Source organism: Rattus norvegicus, chromosome 1, assembly GCF_036323735.1.
Source record: "Rattus norvegicus strain BN/NHsdMcwi chromosome 1, GRCr8, whole genome shotgun sequence".
Classification (NCBI taxonomy): domain Eukaryota; kingdom Metazoa; phylum Chordata; class Mammalia; order Rodentia; family Muridae; genus Rattus; species Rattus norvegicus.
The window spans coordinates 70,042,413-70,068,785 of record NC_086019.1 but is presented as its reverse complement, the minus strand read 5'-3'; the positions used below and the strand labels follow the sequence as shown (position 1 = coordinate 70,068,785).

At 39.3% G+C, this 26,373-nt stretch overlaps 1 protein-coding gene across 6 annotated transcripts in view; it reads right to left on the bottom strand.

Moving 5' to 3' along the window:
* Positions 1 to 555: 555 nt before the first annotated feature.
* Zfp948 (zinc finger protein 948) overlaps positions 556 to 26,373 on the bottom strand; it is a 29,129-nt gene continuing 3,311 nt past the window's right edge. For 2 of the 6 annotated variants that reach the window (XM_063277033.1, XM_063277041.1), the window contains exons 2-5: positions 25,754 to 25,832; positions 5,041 to 5,130; positions 3,437 to 3,563; positions 556 to 2,471 (exon numbers count right to left, since the gene is read on the bottom strand). In XM_063277033.1, the coding sequence (XP_063133103.1) occupies positions 703 to 2,471; positions 3,437 to 3,563; positions 5,041 to 5,070 (1,926 nt within the window). In that variant the 5' untranslated portion in view covers positions 5,071 to 5,130; positions 25,754 to 25,832 and the 3' untranslated portion in view covers positions 556 to 702. Of the gene's footprint in view, positions 2,472 to 3,436; positions 3,564 to 5,040; positions 5,131 to 12,907; positions 14,183 to 20,868; positions 20,960 to 25,753; positions 25,833 to 26,373 lie in introns of all 6 variants that reach the window. The other 4 variants (XM_039100242.2, XM_063277031.1, XM_063277032.1 and 1 more) reach the window with 4 other exon arrangements.

Sequence of the window (26,373 nt, the reverse complement as noted above, 5' to 3'; positions counted from 1 at the left end):
GGAAAATGCATGGTACACCTTCACATGGTTTCTCATAGGGATTAATTCTGTGATGTACAGCACAATTGGATGTCATATTGTTCTGTTACTACATGTTATGCTCTTTGGTTGTTTTTATTATGGTTTTTGTTGTTGTTGTTGAGACAGGATCTATGTAGCCATGGCAGTCTTGAAACTCACTATGTAGACAAAGATGGCCCAAAACTCACAGTAATCTTCTTGTCTCTGGGTTCTGAGCACTGGGATTAAAGGCATGAACCATTTTGTCTCATTATTATGAATACTTGGATGTTAGTCAGATAAATGTTTTTGTTATAGCTTTTCCCCAGTATGAGAAAGAAGGGTCAGTGATTAAGAGCACTGGTTGCTATTGAGAATTGGAGTTCAATTCCAACATACAGATAGCTATGCACAACTGTCTTTTCTGCCAATGTCAGAGGATCTGATGCTCTTTTATAGCTTCTATCTGCACCAGGCGTATGCATAGCGCACACACATACTTGCAGGCCAGGCACTCATACATATAGAAATAGGGAAAAAAGGTTTTCCCTGCAGTGACATGTACAGAATTTTATTTTAATATAAACTTTGTTATACTTCTAAAGATTTCAATCTTTATTAAAGGATTTCACAAGCTTGTTATCTTTGTGGGTCTACTACTTATCTCCTTGTGATCTGTAAGCAGAGAACACCAGATAAATGTTATATCACATTATTTACAACAGGATGTTTTTCTTCAGTATGAGTTTTCTGATGTTGTCTAAGATTTGAAATACACAAAAATGATATGTCACAGTTTTGGCATTTGTAAGGTTTCTCTCCAGTATGAATTCTCTGATGCTTTCTAAGAAGAAAGCACTCAGTAAAAGATTTGCCACATTCCATACATTTGTAAGGTTTCTCTCCTGTATGAACTCTCTGATGTCTTTGAAGATGTGCATACCTGATAAAGGATTTGTCACATTCCTTACATTTGTAAGGTTTCTCCCCAGTATGAATTTTCTTATGTGCTCTAAGAGTTGTGCCTTCACGAAAAGATTTGTTGCACTCCGTACATTTGTATGGTCTTTCTCCAGTATGAACTCTATGATGTATTCTAAGAGTTGCACTCGTAGTAAAGGATTTGTCACATACAGTACACCTATAAGGTTTTTCTTTAGTATGAACTCTCAGATGTGTTCTTAGATGTGTGGGCTGTGAAAAGGATTTGTCGCATTCCACACATTTGTAAGGCTGCTCTTTAGTATGAATTTTCTGATGTTGTTTAAGAATTGAGCTTCTAGTAAAAGATTTGTCACATTCCTTACATCTATAAGGCTTCTCTCCAGTATGAACACTCTGATGTCTTCTAAGATGTGAGTTATGAAGAAAGGCTTTGTCACATTCCTTACATTTGTAATGTCTTTCTCCAATATGAATTGCCAGATGGCGTTGAAGAGTTGAGTACTGGGTAAAGGACTTATCACATTCTCTACATTTGTAATCTTTTGTACCAGCATGGATTATGTAATGCCTTTTAAGTTCTGATAATTCAGTAAAGGACTGACCACATTTTTTGCATTCATAATCTATTTCTGAAGAATGAGTTTTCTGATGAACTCTAAATAATTCATAGTGGGTAAAGGATCTATCACAGTCACTGCATCTGTAAGGCTTCTCTGCAGTATGAAGGCTGTGATGGCTTTTAAAGTGTGAAAGCTGATGCAAGTCTTTACCACAATTTGGGTCAGTATAATGTTGCTTATTCTTAGCACTATGGGTTTTCTGATGTCTCCTGAAACTGGAACAGTGGGCAAAGAATCTGTCACAGTCCTTACATTTGTAAGGCTTCTCTCCAGTATGCATTTTCTGATGGCTTTTAAGTCCTGACAACTGAGGAAATGATTTGCCACATTCTTTGCATTTGTAAGGCTTCTCTCCAGTATGAAGGCGTTGGTGCGTTTTAAGAGTTGTACACTGGGCAAAGGCTTTGTCACAAAAGTTGCACTTGTAGGGTTTCTCTCCAGTATGAATTCTCTGATGTATAGTGAGGTTTGCGGAGGTACGGAAGGACTTCTTGCACTGCGCACACTGGTGTCGTTTCTCTCTAATGTAGATTATTTGTTGTATGAGACTGTGTGTAGAACTGAAATGGTCATCACGTTTTTCTTGTCTCTGTTCCTTGTTTGCAGTGTTTGTTCGCTGATCTTGAGCAATGTTGGAACACAAACTAGAAGATTTCTCACAGTCTTTAGGTTCACAAGGTTCTTCTCCAGTGTGCGTGCTTGTATGTTGACCTGGCTCTGATGAGTCAACAGAGGCATCCCTGTCCTTACAGCATCTGTAGTTATTAGAGGTTTCTGTAGTGTCACTTCTTTTATAAAGTACACAGTTGGAGGAACCATGAAATATTTCACCACGCTTATTAGACTGACAAGACACCTTTTCAGTCCTCAGAGGTCGATGGACAGTACCACGTATAGAATAATTCTCTGAAAATGAATACAATTCAGATTAATAGGTTTTGTTCCCAGATTACACATGTGATAAAAGACTGTCTCTGTAAGTTCATTTTTAAGATAATTCAACCTGCAACCATTAAGAATAGAGGTCCCTTGGGGCTGGGGATTTAGCTCAGTGGTAGAGCGCTTACCTAGGAAGCGCAAGGCCCTGGGTTCGGTCCCCAGCTCCGAAAAAAAGAACCAAAAAAAAAAAAAAAAAAAAAAGAATGGAGGTCCCAGTAGTTGACACATTTTCTTGACTGTAACTGTATGACTTGGCAGCTTACAGGCTGTTTTGGTGGGGATCCATACAGTTACAGAGAAAGTGTTCTTTCGTGGTTCAGTGATTTCTAATACATATCTCATCAAAGCTGTGGGACTTTTGCTGGGTAGTAACTGAGGTGGTCAGTCCTTCAGCTCTTCTACACACACATTGTCTCTGCCGCCTAGGCATGGAGCAGGGCAAGCTCTCCCATGTGAAAGTCTAGGAGGATCACTATGTGCTGGCTGGTGAGAGACAGGGCCCACTTAAGCTGTCCCTAGGATGTCAACATGGCCTCAGGCAGCAGCCCAGACCATGAAAATCCATATGGTCTATAGTGACAACATGGGCCACAAACCAAGACAAGGCCTTTGGTGGTGGTAGTATGGCCTGGATATCACCATGGCCTCAGGTGTCACCTCGCTGCAGTCAGATCTCCTGTTCTAGATCTACTTCACAGTACACAAACACTATGCTTCCCTTTGTTTTCACTTTCTCCAGCACATACTTACTCACAATAGTGGTGCACTCTGGTTATCTTCTGCCTGCATGAGCAAGGGGACCTCTCAGAAAATTTCTTTTTCACTACCTAGACTTCTGTTTTTTCCATGACAGCTTAATAGAGAATTTACAAGCTATAAAGTCAGTACTTACAAAGTTAGAGTTAGGAACTGTAGAAGAAAAATGTTCTTACCCACAGACACCAGGTTGGTATAATTCTCGACCATCACTTCAATATACAAAGTCCTCTGAGCAGAGTCCAGGCATTCCCACTCCTCCTGGGAGAAGTCCACAGCCACATCTCGGAATGTCAACAGACGCTGAAAAGAAAAGTTACACTTTGACTATGTGCTACAGGGTAGAATGCTCTCCTGGATATACGGAGACAGGATGTAAATAAATGAAGACCATTGTTATTGAACATCATCAAAAAATTAAAAAAGTTTAAAAATCATCAAAAAGTGATTTCCAGTATAGTCACATTCTGTAACAAATGTGTGAACTCTACAAAAAGAGGATGACACAATAGTTTTACAAGAAGTATCCAAGAAACAAGACACACATTTAAATTATGGACATGGTTATCTACTTGTTACGTATTCTGAGTTCATGTGCCATAGGATCACAGTGTTCCTGTCTCGGAAGGACAATTCATGATGAGGACATGTGCTTTCAGATGCCCTGCCTGAAGATGATCCTAAAATCCATATACTAAATCAACCTTGTCTGTACAAGGACCTTACAGAATCTATTCTAACAGGCTCAGATATGAGTTTTAAATGCTAGACGCAATGCCACACCATTAAATAGCAAAGGAGTAGTTATGGAAAGCAGAACTCATGATTCCTTTTTAGGCAAAGAATTATGTTTTTTTTTTACACAGTAGTAAGTTTGTAATAACACTACATATTGATAATTTTAAGTGTTACATATACAAATCAAATATATATATATATATATATATACATATATATATATATATATTTGCAGGGTAGGTTTGGATAGCTGACATTCAAACAGAAAGTGACTAGAGCAAAACCACCATGAGAGTATCTTTTTGTATCAAATGTAACTAACAGTTTATGTGCTTCTATCAATCAATGCTCATAAGACATTTGTATGGATACATTCCATATATTTCTACACAGTGAGGCCAAGCACAAGCATTCTGCACAGTGGGATGTTGTGTGGGATGAAAACAAAAGAAAAAAAATAAGAATACTGTTCTCTCCACTATAGAAACTTACCACTGAGCTTCTTAAAAGTGTGTGATTCTCCTGAGATAAAGAGATATGAACTGCCAACAAACATGCAGACACATCACCACCAAGATGATATTAAGCACCAAAGAGAAGTACATACAAGTAGACTACAATCTCAGTCTACACTCAAGAACTTCAGTTTCATGGTACAGTTTAGCCACATATGCCGGCCATGAAGGTAATGACCTCCTGTTATGAAAAAGGATACAAAGCAAATTGCTTTCCTTTGTTCTAATTCTGTCACAGGTTTTTGGGGGTCTGGGATTGGATTACTGCACCAGACTATTGTATTCAATAGTGAAGACATGAAATCACATCTGACACTCTGGAGCTTGTGTTCCTAATGAATACCTATAACTGCACAAAAATGCACTGTGTTGTCTGCTCTCTAGGCCTGCTGAATTGAAGTTGGTGATTTTGGTTTGTCTATTTGCAACAATTTCAAAATAAAATTTAAAAAGTTATCAGGAGCAGATAATTAAAGGCTTGGAATGTATCCAACTTTTTTAGAAATAGACTAGACATGACTACTGACCTTGGACATGTTGACTGAAGAATCAGCCATTTCTTTCCGTTTCTCTTTGATTTTCCTCTTTGAAGAAGAATGAATAGTTGGCTAGTGACCCTTTAATATTAGAGGACAAACAGAAAAAGTAAAATTAATTCTGAATGCTGTTAAAGAACAATGTGAAAACACATGAAAAGGCCCAAGCAACAGACTGCTACCAGGTGTCTGGTCAGTGATCTTAAAGCCAGGGGGGAGAATGGAAAGACACTGGAGAGAAAAATCACCAGCAACCATATTATTGCACTCAGAGAATCACTCTCTCAAAAGTGAGGGGGACAGAAGTGCATTTGAAGACAGTCATGAACTAACACAATTCAGTTTACTAAAGCAGCATAGCACATAATAAATTAGAGGCAAAGCATACACAGGAGAATTAGAGAAATTATTTATGAGTATATGGGAAATAATGCATTTCATGTGAAGAATAGATGAATACAGAAGAACAGGGAAGTAATCATCCAAGTTCAAAAGTGCAAACCACTCTTTCTCACAGTAAAGAAAGAAGAATACTACAAAGAACCTAACCAGCAACATTAAAAAACCAAAGGGAATAAAAACACTATGAACAAAAAAGTAGCCATTCTAGAAATCAATATAAAGGATTTTCAATTAAATATACAAAGCCAGAAGTTAAATAAATCTAGCATGTAACCCAGATCCTCTACTCCTTGGCAGATGTTCAAAGGGCTCAACATCCGACTACACAGATACGCGCTCAACATTGTCCATTGCTGCTATATTCATAATAGGTACCAAATAAAAACAATGTAAATGTCTTTCAACTGACAAATAAAAAGATATATGTATATATATACTAAAAATATTATTGAAAAACACAGATCCCGGCCCGCAGCAGCTCTCTGCTCCCAGACCCGGTGAGAGAGAGACCCAACCGCCTGGTCAGGTGGGCACTCCTGAGGCTGCAGAGCGGAAGAGACCACCAACACTGCTCACCCCTGCCCAAATCCCTGGCCCAAGAGGAAACTGTATAAGGCCTCTGGGCTCCCGTGGGGGAGGGCCCAGGAGCGGCAGGACCCCTGCCAGAGTCACCGCCGGACCCTGAAGGAAACAGACCGGATAAACAGTTCTCTGCACCCAAATCCCGTGGGAGGGAGAGCTAAACCTTCAGAGAGGCAGACAAGCCTGGGAAACCAGAAGAGACTGCTCCCTGCACACACATCTCGGACGCCAGAGGAAAAAGCCAAAGACCATCTGGAACCCTGGTGCACTGAAGCTCCCGGAAGGGGCGGCACAGGTCTTCCTGGTTGCTGCCGCTGCAGAGACCCCTGGACAGCACCCCACGAGCAAACCTGAGCCTCGGGACCACAGGTAAGACCAACTTTTCTGCTGCAAGAAAGCTGCCTGGTGAACTCAAGACACAGGCCCACAGGAACAGCTGAAGACCTGTAGAGAGGAAAAACTACACGCCCGAAAGCAGAACACTCTGTCCCCATAACTGACTGAAAGAGAGGAAAACAGGTCTACAGCACTCCTGACACACAGGCTTATAGGACAGTCTAGCCACTGTCAGAAATAGCAGAACAAAGTAACACTAGAGATAATCTGATGGCGAGAGGCAAGCGCAGGAACCCAAGCAACAGAAACCAAGACTACATGCCATCATCGGAGCCCAATTCTCCCACCAAAACAAACATGGAATATCCAAACACACCAGAAAAGCAAGATCTAGTTTCAAAATCATATTTGATCATGATGCTGGAGGACTTCAGGAAAGACCTGAACACACTTAGGGAAGCACAGGAAAACATTAATAAACAAGTAAAAGCCTACAGAGAGGAATCGCAAAAATCCCTGAAAGAATTCCAGGAAAACACAATCAAACAGTTGAAGGAATTAAAAATGGAAATAGAAGCAATCAAGAAAGAACACATGGAAACAACCCTGGATATAGAAAACCAAAAGAAGAGACAAGGAGCTGTAGATACAAGCTTCACCAACAGAATACAAGAGATGGAAGAGAGAATCTCAGGAGCAGAAGATTCCATAGAAATCATTGACTCAACTGTCAAAGATAATGTAAAGCGGAAAAAGCTACTGGTCCAAAACATACAGGAAATCCAGGACTCAATGAGAAGATCAAACCTAAGGATAATAGGTATAGAAGAGAGTGAAGACTCCCAGCTCAAAGGACCAGTAAATATCTTCAACAAAATCATAGAAGAAAACTTCCCTAACCTAAAAAAAGAGATACCCATAGACATACAGGAAGCCTACAGAACTCCAAATAGATTGGACCAGAAAAGAAACACCTCCCGTCACATAATTGTCAAAACACCAAACGCACAAAATAAAGAAAGAATATTAAAAGCAGTAAGGGAAAAAGGTCAAGTAACATATAAAGGGAGACCTATAAGAATCACACCAGACTTCTCGCCAGAAACTATGAAGGCCAGAAGATCCTGGACTGATGTTATACAGACCCTAAGAGAACACAAATGCCAGCCCAGGTTACTGTATCCAGCAAAACTCTCAATTAACATTGATGGAGAAACCAAGATATTCCATGACAAAACCAAATTTACACAATATCTTTCTACAAATCCAGCACTACAAAGGATAATAAATGGTAAAGCCCAACATAAGGAGGCAAGCTATACCCTAGAAGAAACAAGAAACTAATCGTCTTGGCAACAAAACAAAGAGAATGAAAGCACACAAACATAACCTCACATCAAATATGAATATAACGGGAAGCAATAATCACTATTCCTTAATATCTCTCAATATCAATGGCCTCAACTCCCCAATAAAAAGACATAGATTAACAAACTGGATACGCAACGAGGACCCTGCATTCTGCTGCCTACAGGAAACACACCTCAGAGACAAAGACAGACACTACCTCAGAGTGAAAGGCTGGAAAACAACTTTCCAAGCAAATGGTCAGAAGAAGCAAGCTGGAGTAGCCATTCTAATATCAAATAAAATCAATTTCCAACTAAAAGTCATCAAAAAAGATAAGGAAGGACACTTCATATTCATCAAAGGAAAAATCAACCAAGATGAACTCTCAATCCTAAATATCTATGCCCCAAATACAAGGGCACCTACATATGTAAAAGAAACCTTACTAAAGCTCAAAACACACATTGCACCTCACACAATAATAGTGGGAGATTTCAACACCCCACTCTCATCAATGGACAGATCATGGAAACAGAAATTAAACAGTGATGTAGACAGACTAAGAGAAGTCATGAGCCAAATGGACTTAACGGATATTTATAGAACATTCTATCCTAAAGCAAAAGGATATACCTTCTTCTCAGCTCCTCATGGTACTTTCTCCAAAATTGACCATATAATTGGTCAAAAAACGGGCCTCAACAGGTACAGAAAGATAGAAATAATCCCATGCGTGCTATCGGACCACCACGGCCTAAAACTGGTCTTCAATAACAATAAGGGAAGAATGCCCACATATACGTGGAAATTGAACAATGCTCTACTCAATGATAACCTGGTCAAGGAAGAAATAAAGAAAGAAATTAAAAACTTTTTAGAATTTAATGAAAATGAAGATACAACATACTCAAACTTATGGGACACAATGAAAGCTGTGCTAAGAGGAAAACTCATAGCGCTGAGTGCCTTCAGAAAGAAACAGGAAAGAGCATATGTCAGCAGCTTGACAGCACACCTAAAAGCTCTAGAACAAAAAGAAGCAAATACACCCAGGAGGAGTAGAAGGCAGGAAATAATCAAACTCAGAGCTGAAATCAACCAAGTAGAAACAAAAAGGACCATAGAAAGAATCAACAGAACCAAAAGTTGGTTCTTTGAGAAAATCAACAAGATAGATAAACCCTTAGCCAGACTAACGAGAGGACACAGAGAGTGTGTCCAAATTAACAAAATCAGAAATGAAAAGGGAGACATAACTACAGATTCGGAGGAAATTCAAAAAATCATCAGATCTTACTATAAAAACCTATATTCAACAAAATTTGAAAATCTTCAGGAAATGGACAATTTCCTAGACAGATACCAGGTATCGAAGTTAAATCAGGAACAGATAAACCAGTTAAACAACCCCATAACTCCTAAGGAAATAGAAGCAGTCATTAAAGGTCTCCCAACCAAAAAGAGCCCAGGTCCAGACGGGTTTAGTGCAGAATTCTATCAAACCTTCATAGAAGACCTCATACCAATATTATCCAAACTATTCCACAAAATTGAAACAGATGGAGCCCTACCGAATTCCTTCTATGAAGCCACAATTACTCTTATACCTAAACCACACAAAGACACAACAAAGAAAGAGAACTTCAGACCAATTTCCCTTATGAATATCGACGCAAAAATACTCAATAAAATTCTGGCAAACCGAATTCAAGAGCACATCAAAACAATCATCCACCATGATCAAGTAGGCTTCATCCCAGGCATGCAGGGATGGTTTAATATACGGAAAACCATCAACGTGATCCATTATATAAACAAACTGAAAGAACAGAACCACATGATCATTTCATTAGATGCTGAGAAAGCATTTGACAAAATTCAACACCCCTTCATGATAAAAGTCCTGGAAAGAATAGGAATTCAAGGCCCATACCTAAACATAGTAAAAGCCATATACAGCAAACCAGTTGCTAACATTAAACTAAATGGAGAGAAACTTGAAGCAATCCCACTAAAATCAGGGACTAGACAAGGCTGCCCACTCTCTCCCTACTTATTCAATATAGTTCTTGAAGTTCTAGCCAGAGCAATCAGACAACAAAAGGAGATCAAAGGGATACAGATCGGAAAAGAAGAGGTCAAAATATCACTATTTGCAGATGACATGATAGTATATTTAAGTGATCCCAAAAGTTCCACCAGAGAACTACTAAAGCTGATAAACAACTTCAGCAAAGTGGCTGGGTATAAAATTAACTCAAATAAATCAGTTGCCTTCCTCTATACAAAAGAGAAACAAGCCGAGAAAGAAATTAGGGAAACGACACCCTTCATAATAGACCCAAATAATATAAAGTACCTCGGTGTGACTTTAACCAAGCAAGTAAAAGATCTGTACAATAAGAACTTCAAGACACTGAGGAAAGAAATTGAAGAAGACCTCAGAAGATGGAAAGATCTCCCATGCTCATGGATTGGCAGGATTAATATGGTAAAAATGGCCATTTTACCAAAAGCAATCTACAGATTCAATGCAATCCCCATCAAAATACCAATCCAATTCTTCAAAGAGTTAGACAGAACAATTTGCAAATTCATCTGGAATAACAAAAAACCCAGGATAGCTAAAGCTATCCTCAACAATAAAAGGACTTCAGGGGGAATCACTATCCCTGAACTCAAGCAGTATTACAGAGCAATAGTGATAAAAACTGCATGGTATTGGTACAGAGACAGACAGATAGACCAATGGAATAGAATTGAAGACCCAGAAATGAACCCACACACCTATGGTCACTTGATTTTTGACAAAGGAGCCAAAACCATCCAATGGAAAAAAGATAGCATTTTCAGCAAATGGTGCTGGTTCAACTGGAGGGCAACATGTAGAAGAATGCAGATCGATCCATCCTTATCACCCTGTACAAAGCTTAAGTCCAAGTGGATCAAGGACCTCCACATCAAACCAGACACACTCAAACTAATAGAAGAAAAACTAGGGAAGCATCTGGAACACATGGGCACTGGAAAAAATTTCCTGAACAAAACACCAATGGCTTATGCTCTAAGATCAAGAATCGACAAATGGGATCTCATAAAACTGCAAAGCTTCTGTAAGGCAAAGGACACTGTGGTTAGGACAAAACGGCAACCAACAGATTGGGAAAAGATCTTTACCAATCCTACAACAGATAGAGGCCTTATTTCCAAAATATACAAAGAACTCAAGAAGTTAGACCGCAGGGAAACAAATAACCCTATTAAAAAATGGGGTTCAGAGCTAAACAAAGAATTCACAGCTGAGGAATGCCGAATGGCTGAGAAACACCTAAAGAAATGTTCAACATCTTTAGTCATAAGGGAAATGCAAATCAAAACAACCCTGAGATTTCACCTCACACCAGTGCGATTGGCTAAGATAAAAAACTCAGGTGACAGCAGATGCTGGCGAGGATGTGGAGAAAGAGGAACACTCCTCCATTGTTGGTGGGATTGCAGACTGGTAAAACCATTCTGGAAATCAGTCTGGAGGTTCCTCAGAAAATTGGACATTGAACTGCCTGAGGATCCAGCTATACCTCTCTTGGGCATATACCCAAAAGATGCCTCAACATATAAAAGAGACACGTGCTCCACTATGTTCATCGCAGCCTTATTTATAATAGCCAGAAAATGGAAAGAACCCAGATGCCCTTCAACAGAGGAATGGATACAGAAAATGTGGTACATCTACACAATGGAATATTACTCAGCTATCAAAAACAACGAGTTTAAGAAATTCGTAGGCAAATGGTTGGAACTGGAAAATATCATCCTGAGTGAGCTAACCCAATCACAGAAAGACATACATGGTATGCACTCATTGATAAGTGGCTATTAGCCCAAATGCTTGAATTACCCTAGATCCCTAGAACAAACGAAACTCAAGACGGATGATCAAAATGTGAATGCTTCACTCCTTCTTTAAATGAGGAAAAAGAATACCCTTGGCAGGGAAGGGAGAGGCAAAGATTAAAACAGAGACTGAAGGAACACCCATCCGGAGCCTGCCACACATGTGGCCCATACATATACAGCCACCCAATTAGACAAGATGGATGAAGCAAAGAAGTGCAGACCGACAGGAGCCGGATGTAGATCGCTCCTGAGAGACACAGCCAGAATACAGCAAATACAGAGGCGAATGCCAGCAGCAAACCACTGAACTGAGAATAGGTCCCCTATTGAAGGAATCAGAGAAAGAACTGGAAGAGCTTGAAGGGGCTCGAGACCCCAAAAGTACAACAATGCCAAGCAACCAGAGCTTCCAGGGACTAAGCCACTACCTAAAGACTATACATGGACTGACCCTGGACTCTGACCCCATAGGTAGCAATGAATATCCTAGTAAGAGCACCAGTGGAAGGGGAAGCCCTGGGTCCTGCTAAGACTGAACCCACAGTGAACTAGTCTATGCGGGGAGGGCGGCAATGGGGGGAGGGTTGGGAGGGGAACACCCATAAGGAAGGGGAGGGGGGAGGGGGATGTTTGCCCGGAAACCGGGAAAGGGAATAACACTCGAAATGTATATAAGAAATACTCAAGTTAATAAAAAAAAAAAAGAAAAAAAAAAGAAAAACACAAACAATAGAAGCGGGGAGGGGAGGCAAGTCTCAAGGCTCACAGCTAACAGCCCAGGGCTGAATTCACCCTGCGCTGTACTGCTTTCACCACCAGAGGGCGGTCTTGTCAGTTAACTAACTCAGAAACAAGTTACTGTTCTGTGACTCATGCAAAAACTGAGACAATTCCTTCCTTCCTTCCTTCCTTCCTTCCTTCCTTCCTTCCTTCCTTCCTTCCTTCCTTCCTTCCTTCCTTCCTTGCTCCCCCCCACCCTCCCTCTCCTTCTCTCTCTCTCTCTTCCTTTATTACTTTTCTTCTAATGGAATGGTAAATGCTGAGACTCTTGGCTGCCCCAGATGCAGAAAATAAGTAAGGTCTTAAAAAGTCGGCTACACCATGCATCTCTGGGAACACCGAAGGAGAAGAGGTGATTAGGAAATAAGGGGAAAAGGAGGAAAGGCTAAGACACGACATTCTCTAGACTCCGTATAACTATTGTAATCAGTAATGAAGAGCAACTGTCCTTGCCTGCACTGTCCTCACTCAAGATCATAGTCGGTCTAGGAGAGGGGGCAGCTCACTTTACCTCTCAGACGTTGGCTATGGATATATTGTGGAAGAATCACTGCTTTAGTTGTCATCCTCTGCTGAGCACTCAGGCTCCAGCACATAACTCCAAACCCTCAGCCTCACAAATGGCTCTGGTTGACCTCAGTGGACCCTAGGCAATATGAATAGATATGAACACAGTAGAGTGGCTGTTGGAACTGTGGACAAGTATGGTGGAGAGGTAGGAGGTGTGAGTGAGCAGAATTAGATGTGCTGATACAAATGCATGCACACACACACACACACACACACTGTGTCTATATACATATGTTATACACATATGAATGTCAGTATTAAATAACTAATAATAGAAGTTTGAGAGGGCCATTCACTCATTCATTCAAGACAGGGCTTTTCTGTGGAAACTTGTGTTTGAAGGCATGTGCCACTATTTTCAACTCAAATACTGTTTTGTTTTGGTTTTTTTTTTTAATTTAGTTATTTTATGCATGTAAGTACACTGTTGTTGTCTCCAGAGACCCCACAAGAGGGCATGAGATACCATTACAGGTCATTATGAGCCACCATGTGGTTGCTGGGAATTGAACTCAGCGCTCTTAACTGCAGTGTCATCTCTCCAGTCCCTCAAATATTTTTCTAATGACTACATCAACCAGCATTTGGTGGGATATCTCTCTCTCTCTCTCTCTCTCTCTCTCTCTCTCTCTCGCTCACTCACTCACTTGCTCTGGTTTTTGAGACATGCTAGGTTTGAAATCACTGCGATCAGCCTACTCTGCCTCTCTAAAGGCATGTGCCACCATGCTGGGCTCATTATCTGCTTAAATGTCAGATAATAGAGTCAGGAAGTCTTGCTTTTTTGTGTCAAGAAGTATTAAATGTAGCTTTGCTGTTTGTTCTTAGAAGTTGTAATACATTACTGTTAATCCGGTCGAGGGGTTGTTTTCTGGGTTGCATTTTATAATTGCTTGAGTTATATTCCTACTTGAAGTTTTGTTCATATTATTTATTTCATGTTGTTTATATTTGGTGTGTTATATGCATCTGGAACCTCATGTATTTCAATTAGCCTTCCAATTTAGGGTAATAGAAGTCTTTAATATTAGTAGGCATATGCTCCATTTTTTAACTCATTTGGGCAACAGTCAGGACATTACAAAATGATTGGTGGTGACTCACAGCTTTAATCCCTACACTCGGCAGGCAGAGTCAAGCAGATCTCTGTGAGTTGAAGGCCAGCCTGGAATACTGAATTTCTGATCAGCCAAGGTTCCATAGTAATACCCTATTTCTGCAAACAAAGACATAATAACAAAAAGTTATTTTGGGCGAGGTCATGCAATCCTTCAAACTGAGCTCTCTGGAGACAGAAGCAAGGGGGAAATATGAGTTCAAAGCCAGTCTGGACATGATAGAAAGTCTAGACAGGTGGCAATTCACTCTCTCAAAATAAAGCAAACTCCTGCCCGAGGAGTAGCTTTTATGATACCAGAAGCACTGTTCAAGATCTAAGTACTTCTAGAAAACAACTCTTCATTCTGATATGCACCATAGATGCAATGATTCTACTATAAGTCCACTACAGGCATATATGTATGCAATAGCATTTAATGAAAAAAAGCAGCAGTCATGAAGTTGAAAGAGAACAGGAGGGTATTTGGGAAGGTGTGGAAGAAAGAGACAGGAGATCTGTTCTAACTATATAACAAACTCAAAATTAAAAATGTCAAGCAAAGCAAGCGAACACACAACAAAAACAAAGCCACACTAAAGTCAAACTGAACAAACAGGAGTTATGTGCTACTCAGGAAAATAAAGATTAGGGCTCCTTAACGTGCATGCTACCCTAGCGACAATATCAATCTTCAGGAATATGAATGATAACTAATGTTGCCATAACTATGGAGAAAGGTCCTACATTGCTATGATATTAAAAATTAGAGAATCAACTTTTGAAATCTGTCTAGACATTCCCCTAAAAATAAATGGAAAAATGAAAGAAGGAAAACTTGTGTGTGATCCAATTACAGCACTGAAATGTGACACTATTCCTGTGAAAACAAGGACAAACATCTACTTATCACAGAAAGGAAACACTGACAAATCAATGTTGGGGAACCAAGAAAGTCAAATGTCATGAACTAGTGTGGTTTCTTTTTCAGTCATGTTGTCTGCATTTATGTCTCTATATATGTCTCCTTCATCCTCACAGAGGCCAGAAAGGGTCATTGCAGGCCCTAAAGTTAAGATTCGAGATTGAGTGCCCATGTGAGGATGCTGGGAAAACAAAGTGAATCTTCAAAGGAGCACACAGTGTTCTTAACCCCTGGGTCATTTGTAAAGCCCTGTGGACTAGTGAGTTTTATCAGAGTGATTTACAAGAATGTGGGTGAGGGGCTTCTGATAGAAGTAGGAAGGATTCAAAGATAGCTGCCGCCCTGTGAGAGTCATAGCTAATGAAGATGGAAACTTGGGTATCACTACAGTTCCATGCAGTTCACCTGAGTTAGGAAGTGTGTCTACGAAGACACACAGTACCTCCTCCAGGAGCTTGCCTGGTGTTCTCAGGCCCAGGCAGTTTGACTGGTGTCTGTTTCATGGACAGTCTGAGCACCTTCTGTAAACCTCATCTAGTCTGACCATGTCAACAGTCCTTACCAATTATGTATGCCTGAGGCAGGAAGGCTCTAGTGAATTTTGCCAGTTTCTGGGACTTCCTGAAGCTATTAAATTTTCTATTTCTGAGTTTTGGGAGAGTCTCTGTAGGATGGATAGTTCATGGCCCATTAACTCCCCTGCCATTAAGGCATCCAGTTAATTCCCTTTCCTCAACACCATATATATATATATATATATATATATATATATATATATATATATATATATATATACATATATATATATATATATATATATTTACAGAGCGTCCTTCAACATGAAAAGGTTAAATCTTATCTTTTTGCAAATGAAGTAAAAAATGTATAATGACAGGATAGTAGAACATGTGATATAAAAGAACTGGGCATAAAGTAACATGTTAAACGTGAAACTGGGGATGGGGCAGGAAGAAAGGAGGCAGAGAGTGGCTGGGGTGAAGGACATATGAAGTTTTATGAAATCCAACTGTTTTACAAATTAAACTTATAAACCTTTGAACAGAAGTAACATATCCCACATGGATAAATGATGCTACCAGACAACAGGGCTATTGAGTGAAACTCTCTGCCAGGTACTGGTTATCTGCTTAAAATTACTAGTCAGAGTCTCCAGAGACACTCTAAACAAGAGAGGTCACTGCTAGCCCTCTTGTTGGCAATCATAAGTACATGGAGTTGCTGAAGACACCTAATACTTCGAGTTTGAAATACAGAGAGTACAATCTTGAACTCTATATCCTACAATACTAAGTAACTGGGTAGCAAGTGTACACTGGTGCTGTATTGGCACGACTGCTTAAGAGCAGAACCAACCTCTCTCTTGACTGAATTTGAAGCCTGCTCTACACAGATGAATTCATACCATGGCCAAAACCCAGGTCCTGGAAGGATAAATCCAAGGACAAAGATTATTGATGTTTTCTTAACGAACATGTTATTAATCTGCCATCTAAATACTCAGGTTTATAATTATCAGTTTGTACTACTCTCCAGTGTGGTAAAAGAAGCCTCCTCTTCTGGTAGGATGTGAATAATGCAAGTACCCTTGGTACTTGCTGAAAGCACCAAGAACAAGGAACTGCGTAAGACAGGGGTGATTACCATTTCATCATAGTTGACAGAGGGTTCTCGAGTCTCATTTACCTCGACGATGGACTGGCTGTTAATGGCAGCTATATGGTTTTAATTAGATTATGTGTTAATACTTCCCAATTTTTCTTCAGTAGTGTAAAATGAATTTCTTCACACACTCAGAGATTTCTTCTTTAATTTTTTAACTTCTTTGGTTTTTCTTAGATTGGGTTTTCTGTGTAGCCCGGCATGTCTTATAATTTGCAATGTAGAACATGCTGTTCTTGAACTCAGAGATCCACCTGCTTCTACCTCCAGAGGACGGGTACTAAAGGTTATGCCAGGAAGCCCCTAACACTTGGGGACTTTAAGCTCTATGTGAGCATGCCCATTATGTCATGTCACATGCACATCTTATCTATTTTGTTATCTTCTTTCTATTTGTTAGGTTTGACCCTACTGTGATAATTTTGAAGACAAATAAGAAATGATACTTTATTACAGTACTGTTGTGTGTTTTCTCTCATGGTGAATTTACTTTTATGTCAGCAACTTCAGCACTGGGTAAAGGCTTTGTCAAATTCAATGCCCTTGGTGGGTATACTTTTCAGTGGTGAACAAGACTTGGAGATTATACATGACATACCTTTATATGGATTCTCAGAAGTATGAACGTTGTGATTTGCAACACAATTAAAAGTCTTTGAAATTTATTTAATGATATTCATTTTTGTCATTGTTATTTTTCAAGATATGGTATATGCACTTTAGGGTATCTAGAACTTGCTATGTAGACCATATGTCTTATTCTTATGTTTCTATTATGAATATCATTGGGATTTGTAAGCAGAGAGAAAACTGGATAAATGCTATGTTACAATATTTAGAACGATATGTTTCTCTCCAGTATGAAGTTTCTGATGTGCTCTAAGGTGAGAGCACCCCTAGTCAAAGATTTGTCACATTCCATACATCCAGTATGAACTCTCTGATGTGTTCTAAGAGGTGAGTCCTGTGTAAAGGATTTCTCATTTTCCATACCCTTGTAAGGTTTCCTTCCAGTATGAATTTTTTTCTGATGTGTTCTAAGAGTTGAGCATGTAGCAGAAGATCTGGCACATTCCTTACATATGCAAGGTCTGTTTACAATATGAACTCTGTGCTAGTGACTGCTAAGATATTCTCGCTGGATAAAGGATTTGTCACATTCTCTACATTTGTAAATTATCTCTCCAGTATGACTTTTCTAAGAGTGGACCTCTCAAAAAAAGATCTGTCACATTCCTTACTTCTGTAAAGTCTCCAGTCTGAACATTTTGATGTCTTCTAAGATATGAGTCATGGGTATCTGTCACATTCCCTACATAAATTCTTGCAAACCAAATCCAAGAACACATCAAAGACAGCACCACCATGATCAAGTAGACTTTATCCCAGGGCTTCAGGGGTACTTTAATATACCAAAATCCATCAATATAACTGACCATATGATTAAATTGAAAGAAAAAACCCATATGGTCATGTCATTAGATGCAGAAAAGGCCTTTTAAAAAATCCAACACCTCTTCATGTTAGAATTATTGGAGAGATCAGGGATATAAGGTACATGCATGAATACAATAAAGACAATATACAGCAAGCCCATAGCCACATTCAAATTAAATGATTCCCATTAAAATCAGGTGCAAGGCAAGGCTTTCGACTCTCTCCATATCTCTTCAATATTGATAGTACTTGAAGTTGTAACTAAAGCAATAAGACAATTCAAGGTGATCAAATTGGATACAAATTGGAAAGGAAGAAGTCAAAGTATCCCTAGTCACACATGATAAGACAGGTCACACATAAGTGAGCCAAAAAACGATATGGAGAAACTCCTACAGCTGATAAACACCTTGAAGAAAGTGGCTAGATGGATACAATTAACTCAAAGAAATCAATAGCCCTTCTTTATACAAACAATAAATGAGCTGAGAAAGAAACTAGGGAAACAACAACCTTCACAACAATCAGAAATAATATAAAGTCATTTGGTGTAACTCTAACCAAGGAAGTGTATGACAAGAACTTCAAATCTCCAAAGAAAGGAATTCAAGAGAATATCAGAAGATGGAATGATCTCCCTTGGTCATGGATTGGTAGGATTAATGTAGTAAAAACGGCCAACTACATATTCACTGCAATTCCCATCAAAATAACAACATGATTTTTACAGACCTTGAGAAAATATTTCACAAATTTATATGAAAAACCAAAACACCCAGGATAGCAAAACAACCCAGTGCAATAAAGAACTTCTGTAGGAATCACCATCCCTGATTCAAGCTGGACTACAGAGCAATAACAATAAAAACTACATGGTATTAATATAGAAACAGACAGGCTGCTCAAAGGAATCAAATCAAAGGCCTATAAATAAACCCACACCGTGACTATGGACACTTGATCTTTGACCACACAATGGAAAGAAGAAAGCATCTTGTAGCTGCAATAAGACAACTGCTCTAACAGGATGTCTGTAAGTAGAAGAATGCAAATAGATCCATGTGTATCACCTTGCAAAAAACTCAAGTCCAAGTGGATCCAAGACCTCCACAGAAAACTGGATACTCTAATAAAAGAGAAAGTGGGAAACAGCCTTGAATTCACTGTTACAGGAGATAATTTCCTCAACAGAACTCCAATGGTTCAGGAACTATGATCGACAAATTAATAAAGGGACCTCACTAAGTGAAAAGCTTCATGAAGCTGAGAAGGCAAAGATCACTGTCAACAGGATAAAAATTCAGCCTACAGATTGGGAAAGGATCTTCACCAACCTTACACCCAACAGAGGGCTAGTATCCAATATATATAGATATAGATATAGATATAGATATAGATATAGATATAGATATAGATATATAGATATATATCTCAAATACAAACAACCCAAATAGCACAATTTAAAAATGGGGTACAGATATAAATAGACAATTCTCAACAGAGGAATCTCAAATGGCCAAGAAGCACTTAAAGCAGGGACAAAGATGGAGCAGAGACTGAGGGAATGGCCAACCAATAACTGGCCCAACTTGAGACCCATCCCATGAGTAAGCACCAATCCCCGACACTATTAATAATACTCTGTAATGCTGCAGACAGGAGACATGGCTGCCCTCTGAGTCACAGCTAAACATTGGATGGAGCTCGAGGGTCTTACAGAAGAGTTGGGGGAAAGTACTGAGGGACCTGGAGGGGTAAGAACTACATAGGAAGACAAACAGAGTCAACTAACCTGGACCCTTGGCGGCTATCAGAAAATGAGCACCAACCATACAGCATACACTGGACCTATCCACTGACGCTGCCCACCCCACTACCATTCTGATGCAGGTCCCCAACAATTGGCACAGGTGCTGTCTGTGAATCTGTTGCCTGCCTATGGATCCTGTTCCCCTAACTGGGCCACTTCTCTGGCCTCAATGGGAAAGGATGCACCTAACCCTGCAGAGACTTGATGTATTAAGGTGGGGGAAACTTAGGGGGCCTTCCACCCTATCAGAAGAGAAGAGGAGGGGGATAGGAGAGGAAGTATATGATGGGTGAAACAGTAGGGGGGAGGCAGCAATTGGAACCAAAAGAGAATAAATAAATGTTAGTAGCAAAATGGAATACTATTCAGCGAATGAGGAAAATGTGATAATTGCAGAAAAAAATGGCTACTCTTAAAATGTGTAATATTAAGTGAAGTCATACAATGTCAGAAAGAAGAAACTACATTTTCCCTCATATGCAGAATGTAGCCAATAATATATCTATATGGAGAAAATCAACATTTGAGCACAGTATGACCTGGACCAAAAAAAACAAAAACAAAAACATGAGAAGTTAAATATGAGGGGTTGAGTTAGAATTGAGTGTAGGTAATGAAATCCAGTTATGAAAAATATTAAGGTAACTGCTATTTTAGTTCTACTTCTGTCATAGGACTTTTGAATTTTGGCGGTGTGTAAATTCATCTAATTTTTTTGGATTTTGAAAGTATCAAGTCAAATGAGAATCTGTAGAGTTTTTGTTACCAATGACTAATGTACCCATATACAATTTCATTCAACTGTGTAGACTTTGGGTCTGGTTATTTTCAGCGTTTGATTCTAAAGTGTTTTATAATAAACTTAAAACAAATGATCAGAAGCAGAAAATTTAAAGGTTTGCAATGCCTGAAAATATAACATTTCTAGAAAAAAAAATGGACATAACCACTGACCTGGGACATGTTTATTGGAGAATTAGCCATTTCTTTCTGTTTCTCTTCTTTGAATTTCCCTTTCAGGAACAATGAATAGCTAGCCTGCAGCCTTTTCACATAAGGGGTCAGAAAAGAAAGAAAAGAAAGGCAAAAATCAATACTGAAATCTATTAAAGAACAATGTCAACCGCATTAAATGATCCAAGCACTAGAATACTACCAGGTATTCAGTCAATGATCCCAAAGCCAGGAGAACATAGAACAACATTTAAAGGCTGGAGGAAAAAAAATCACTGTCAACCATATTGTTGCATCCAGGAAAATAGTCTCCTTAAACTGAAGGAGAGATAAGTGCATTTCAAGATAGTCGCAAATCAACACAATTCACGTCCCTATAGCAGCCCAGCACATAATAAATTAGAGGCAAATTTTATACGGGAAAAATATATTATCTACGAGAACATAAGAATACAGTGCAGGAGAACTGGGAAGTAATCAACCATGGGTAAGACAGCTAACCTCTAATTCTCACAGAGAAGGAAGAACACTAGGAAGAACCCAACCAGCAGCAACATAAACAAGAGAAGCACCAGAATAAAATCCCATGAAGAAAAAATGTAGCCACTGTAGATATCAACACGGAGAATCCCTAACTAAATAAACAAACCCTCAAGTTAAATAACTCTAGCACATGACACAGCATATGCTCAGAAGACCCAACGTCCCACTCCACAGATACAGGCTACACCCGTGTAACTCACAATAGCTACGAATCAAAACAACCTAAATGACCTGTGGGCGGCAAGTGGATAGTGAAAATGTGGTACACAGGCACTATGGAATACTATTAAGCTGTTAGGAAAACTCAAAGCATGAATGAGCTGTGGAAGAAAATGGGTGGACCAAGAAAGGATCACACTGAGTGAGGTAACCCAAAAGCAGAAAGACAGCCATTGCATGCTCTCTCACATAGGAAGTTCCTAGCTCCAAACCTTCACATATGAGTTCATAACCTGGAGTAACTGCAGTAACCAGAAAAGTAAAATCAGACCAGGGTGGGACGTGGGGGAGTAATAGACCGGCGATAATAGGAAACAAATGATTTGAATCAGGAAATGGAAAAATAGGGGCAGAGATTTAATTATAGAGAAGGGGTAGACATAATACCACATATAATACCATATATAATACCCACAAAAGGGATGGTAAAATAAGGTTGTCTGAAAAAGTAATAAGGTGTCATATTATTATCCAATTATGAAAAATGCTTACAAGATATATCAGTCTGTGCCTACAAGACATATCATATCCATTTAGAGTATAAATGAAAACTTCCTATCTGGGCTGATAATGTTCCACACAAGAGCTATAGACTTTTTAACAAAATGACCAATACCAGGCATGAGAAGAATGCTTTCAAATTGTTGATCTCAGCCATTCAAGAGACTTCCAAAACTTTATATTCTATTGATGTTGCCCTTGTTTCCCTTGTTTCAAAAGGTGAGTACCTTTTGTTGAAGATGCTCTGTACTCTAGATGCAAGACCATGAGACTCAAGATAGATTTGAACATAAAGCCTCCTCCCTGGGGACTAACTCTCATGCTATCAGTAGGCAACATGCAAATTTACAAAGGAGAGAGCCAAGAAACAGTCCTACCCAGTCATGACACCAATGAATCACAACAATGATCAACACTGCACCATAACCTAAGGCTGCAAGAGTGGCGTGCATACCTTGGCTTTAACCAACAGCTTCTAATTGGCCTTAAGACCTCAACAAGAGGGAAATCACACCTGGTACTGGACACCTAGACACTATCCCTTGGGTTTATGAAGTCATGGATCTTGGAGGAGAACCTACAACCAGTGGTTTACTAAACCACCATAATCCCAAATAGCATCCTACATAATTATCCTAATTCCCATATATAAATGTACTCCTGACCCCTCATCGGAGAAAGTTCCTTTTGGAACACATGGATATATAATACAGAGAACTATAATCAGTCAAAATGCACAGCTGTGATGCTCAGTCTCAACTGACACACAAGCAACACAGGTCCTGCATCTGAAGCTTAGGGTTTACTGAGGAAGAGGGCTTGGGGCAAGACGTGGGGTGGGAGGGGAGGAAGATATTAAGAGCCAGAGGAACAGGATAATTGCTCTGATATTATGTCCCCTAGAAATGTCGGAAACGCTACATGCCTGAATCCTACAAACATGATTGTCTAAACAGGAGCTGAACAAGGACAACACCAAGAAACATGCTACCATGGAAGGGAGAAAGCTCACTTGACCTCAACCCTAGTCAAACACTAAGCAATTCAGTAGAGAATTAGTTGGGGAAATAGCCTTTCCCAGAGGCAGAAAACTGTATGATTATCCATACCAAGTGCTCATCCTAAAAACGTACAGAGTGAGTAGGCTGTATTTTTATGTTTAAGAATTCACACAAACATACAACAATTAAAGGAAAATTTATTTAAAATACTATGTGTAAACTGAAAAATGTGTAAATACCACATAAAAAAGACTAGAAGGCTTTAGCGCACTTTCTATTATTCCTACTCACATAAAAACAGTTAATATGGGGATAGAGAGATGACTCAGTAGTTCTACTGTCTACTGTTATTGCTAAAATCCAAGTTCTGAAACTAGAATCCACATGTGATTCCCAACTCCCCATAACTCCAGGTCTAGAATGGATATGATACAAGCAAAATAGTCATATACATAAAACATAAATATCTAAATGGAAAATTTACAATGCTTGAGCAATCCTAGTGTGAGTCCTAATGATCAATGCAAAAGTGCAGCAGATCCAGGACCTGTCCTATAGCAATGACCAGGTAAATGTCACCAAAATATCACAAACAGATGAGACAGCCTCTTCAAACAGTGGTATTGGAGAAACTATCCCCTAAAAACATGAACATGGGTCCAAGTGTTTCTTCCTATACAAGGAATCACAGACCTTTATGTATGACTGGAAACAGTGAATTCTGCAGAGTAACACAAAGGGGCAACACTTGATATAAGAGCAGGAACTGACAAATAGTACTGTGTACAATTAAAGCATCCAGGGAAACAGTGATAATTATAAACCTTTAAGAGACAGACTACCCAGTAGATAAATGTATTAGATTTCTACAGTACAATGGATAGAAACATAAAACCTATCAAAATTAAAAAGGAAGCAAACAGTAATAAAATGAATAGGCAAATTAATTGAACAGACCATGCTCAAGAGCAGATGAAATGTTCAATATATACATATTAAAAAGCTCTGCATTTTAGGTCATAAGATGATGCCAATTTTCTATACACAAGTTCCAACTTTGCATAGTCAGTGTCCACTCCTAAACAATAACAAATGGGTAATAATCTCTAAGCCAAAGATATAAACAGCATTTCAGAAAAATAAAGAAAAAAGATAATAACTAAAAAACCCCCACAAAATGAAAGCTGAGATTAAAAATATGTGTTCTATCAAAAATTCATTTCATATTAACAGATGCAAAACACTGAGAAAGGAATTTTTTTTTACTATGTCACAATGCTTTATTTTATTTTATTTTTTTTATTAACTTGAGTATTTCTTATTTACATTTCGAATGTTATTCCCTTTCCCAGTTTCCGGGCAAACATCCCCCTAATCCCTCCTCCTCCCCTTCTTTATGGGTATTCCCCTCCCCATCCTCCCCCCATTGCTGCCCTCCCCCCAACAATCACGTTCACTGGGGGTTCAGTCTTAGCAGGACCCAGGGCTTCCCCTTCCACTGGTGCTCTTACTAGGATATTCATTGCTACCTATGAGGTCAGAGTCCAGGGTCAGTCCATGTATAGTCTTTAGGTAGTGGCTTAGTCCCTGGAAGCTCTGGTTGGTTGGCATTGTTGTTCATATGGGGTCTCAAGCCCCTTCAAGCTCTTCCAGTTCTTTCTCTGATTCCTTCAACGGGGGTCCTATTCTCAGAGGAATTTTTTTAAATGACATGAATATGAACTGCAGTAAAGACAGATGATCATAATTATACCACAGAAAACTTAAAACAAAAGTATTAAAATGCAAAAGAAGAATACTAGCAAATGATATAATAGTTCATAAAGTCCTTGACCAACACGGGTGCAGGCCACAAAACCCAGAATGCAAACATCTATAACAGATTACATAAAATATGTGAAAACTGGCACATTGACCATGTGCTTCTCAAACATGAGAAGGCAACAATGACGGGGCTGACAGGAAAGTCCTATTAAAATCTTACTTGCATACTTTACAGAAAGTAATCATGAACTACCAAGGGTCGGCACAGAGCTGGAAAATACGAAGTAAACGCCTAGAGGTAATCTCACAGTATGTTATAATTACAGCAATAAAAACCTTTGGAATTATCATGACAACAGACAATAGGAGATATCCAAGGGAAGACAGGATAGACTGCGTTTAACTGTCTGCAAATATAGTTCCTGATTCTTATCAAAAGTCTGTTGGCATTATTTTCAGGAACAGTGAAATTGACGCAAAAAAGTTGAGAAGGTGTTAGAATAACAAAAGAGGCAAATATCATTAAATATTTCATATAGAGGTATTAATTTTATAATACATTAAAATCACTGAAATGAAAACCATTTAATACTGGTGCGTAGACCTGGTCAGTGATGTACATGGAATGAGGACAGCATCACTCACATGCACAGTCAGGTAACATTTTATTGCCTCCGAGTATCAGTTCTTCTGTAGAAAGCCTTCTCATCTCTACAGTAGGGTAACCCTGAGATTTTTCTCAGTGGATGTCTCCAGGATTATTTCTAGTGAAACAGACTGTGGCAAAACTGATTTCATGTACCACTTCCACATTCACTTGAACCCCTTGCCCTCCTTTCACCAATCCTCCAACATACCTGAATCCTTAGCTACTGTCTCCTCCCTCTCCACCTTCCAGGTCTCCACAGGTACGAAGGTCTGGGTGATCAGTGAGCCCTGTACATGAGAAAGTGATTATTCAAAAAGCACCTGGGTTTGTAACATGATATTGTGATCAGTAGGTGAAGAGAGGATTGTATAGTGACGCTCCCGATTCTCATGAAGTTTCAGAATATTGAAAATATTTAGAAAGCATTTTTAGTTAGCGTAACTTGAAGCTCACTTCCAATCACAGCGCAGTGAAAACTGGTGGGCAGAGATGGAATGGTATGGTCAGGATGAGAATATTATACACTAGTGAGTTTCTTATTTATCCTGGACTAAAAATGATGGAACCTTAGACCCCCAAGGGGATTCATGTTTGCAGAATAACTTGCCAAGAAACCTGAGGTGGACAAGGGAGGCTGGAAGCAAACTCTTCTTACCCTCACAAACCAGAGTGCTGTAATTGTGAGGCACACTGTCTCTGTACAAAGCCTTCCCACATTGCCTGTCCTTCTGGGAGATGTCCACAGTCACTGGTGAGTGGCTGTGAACTGACCACAAAATACAAAACGGCAGTTAAAATATTTGTCCTGGTGCACACAGTTAATCCTAG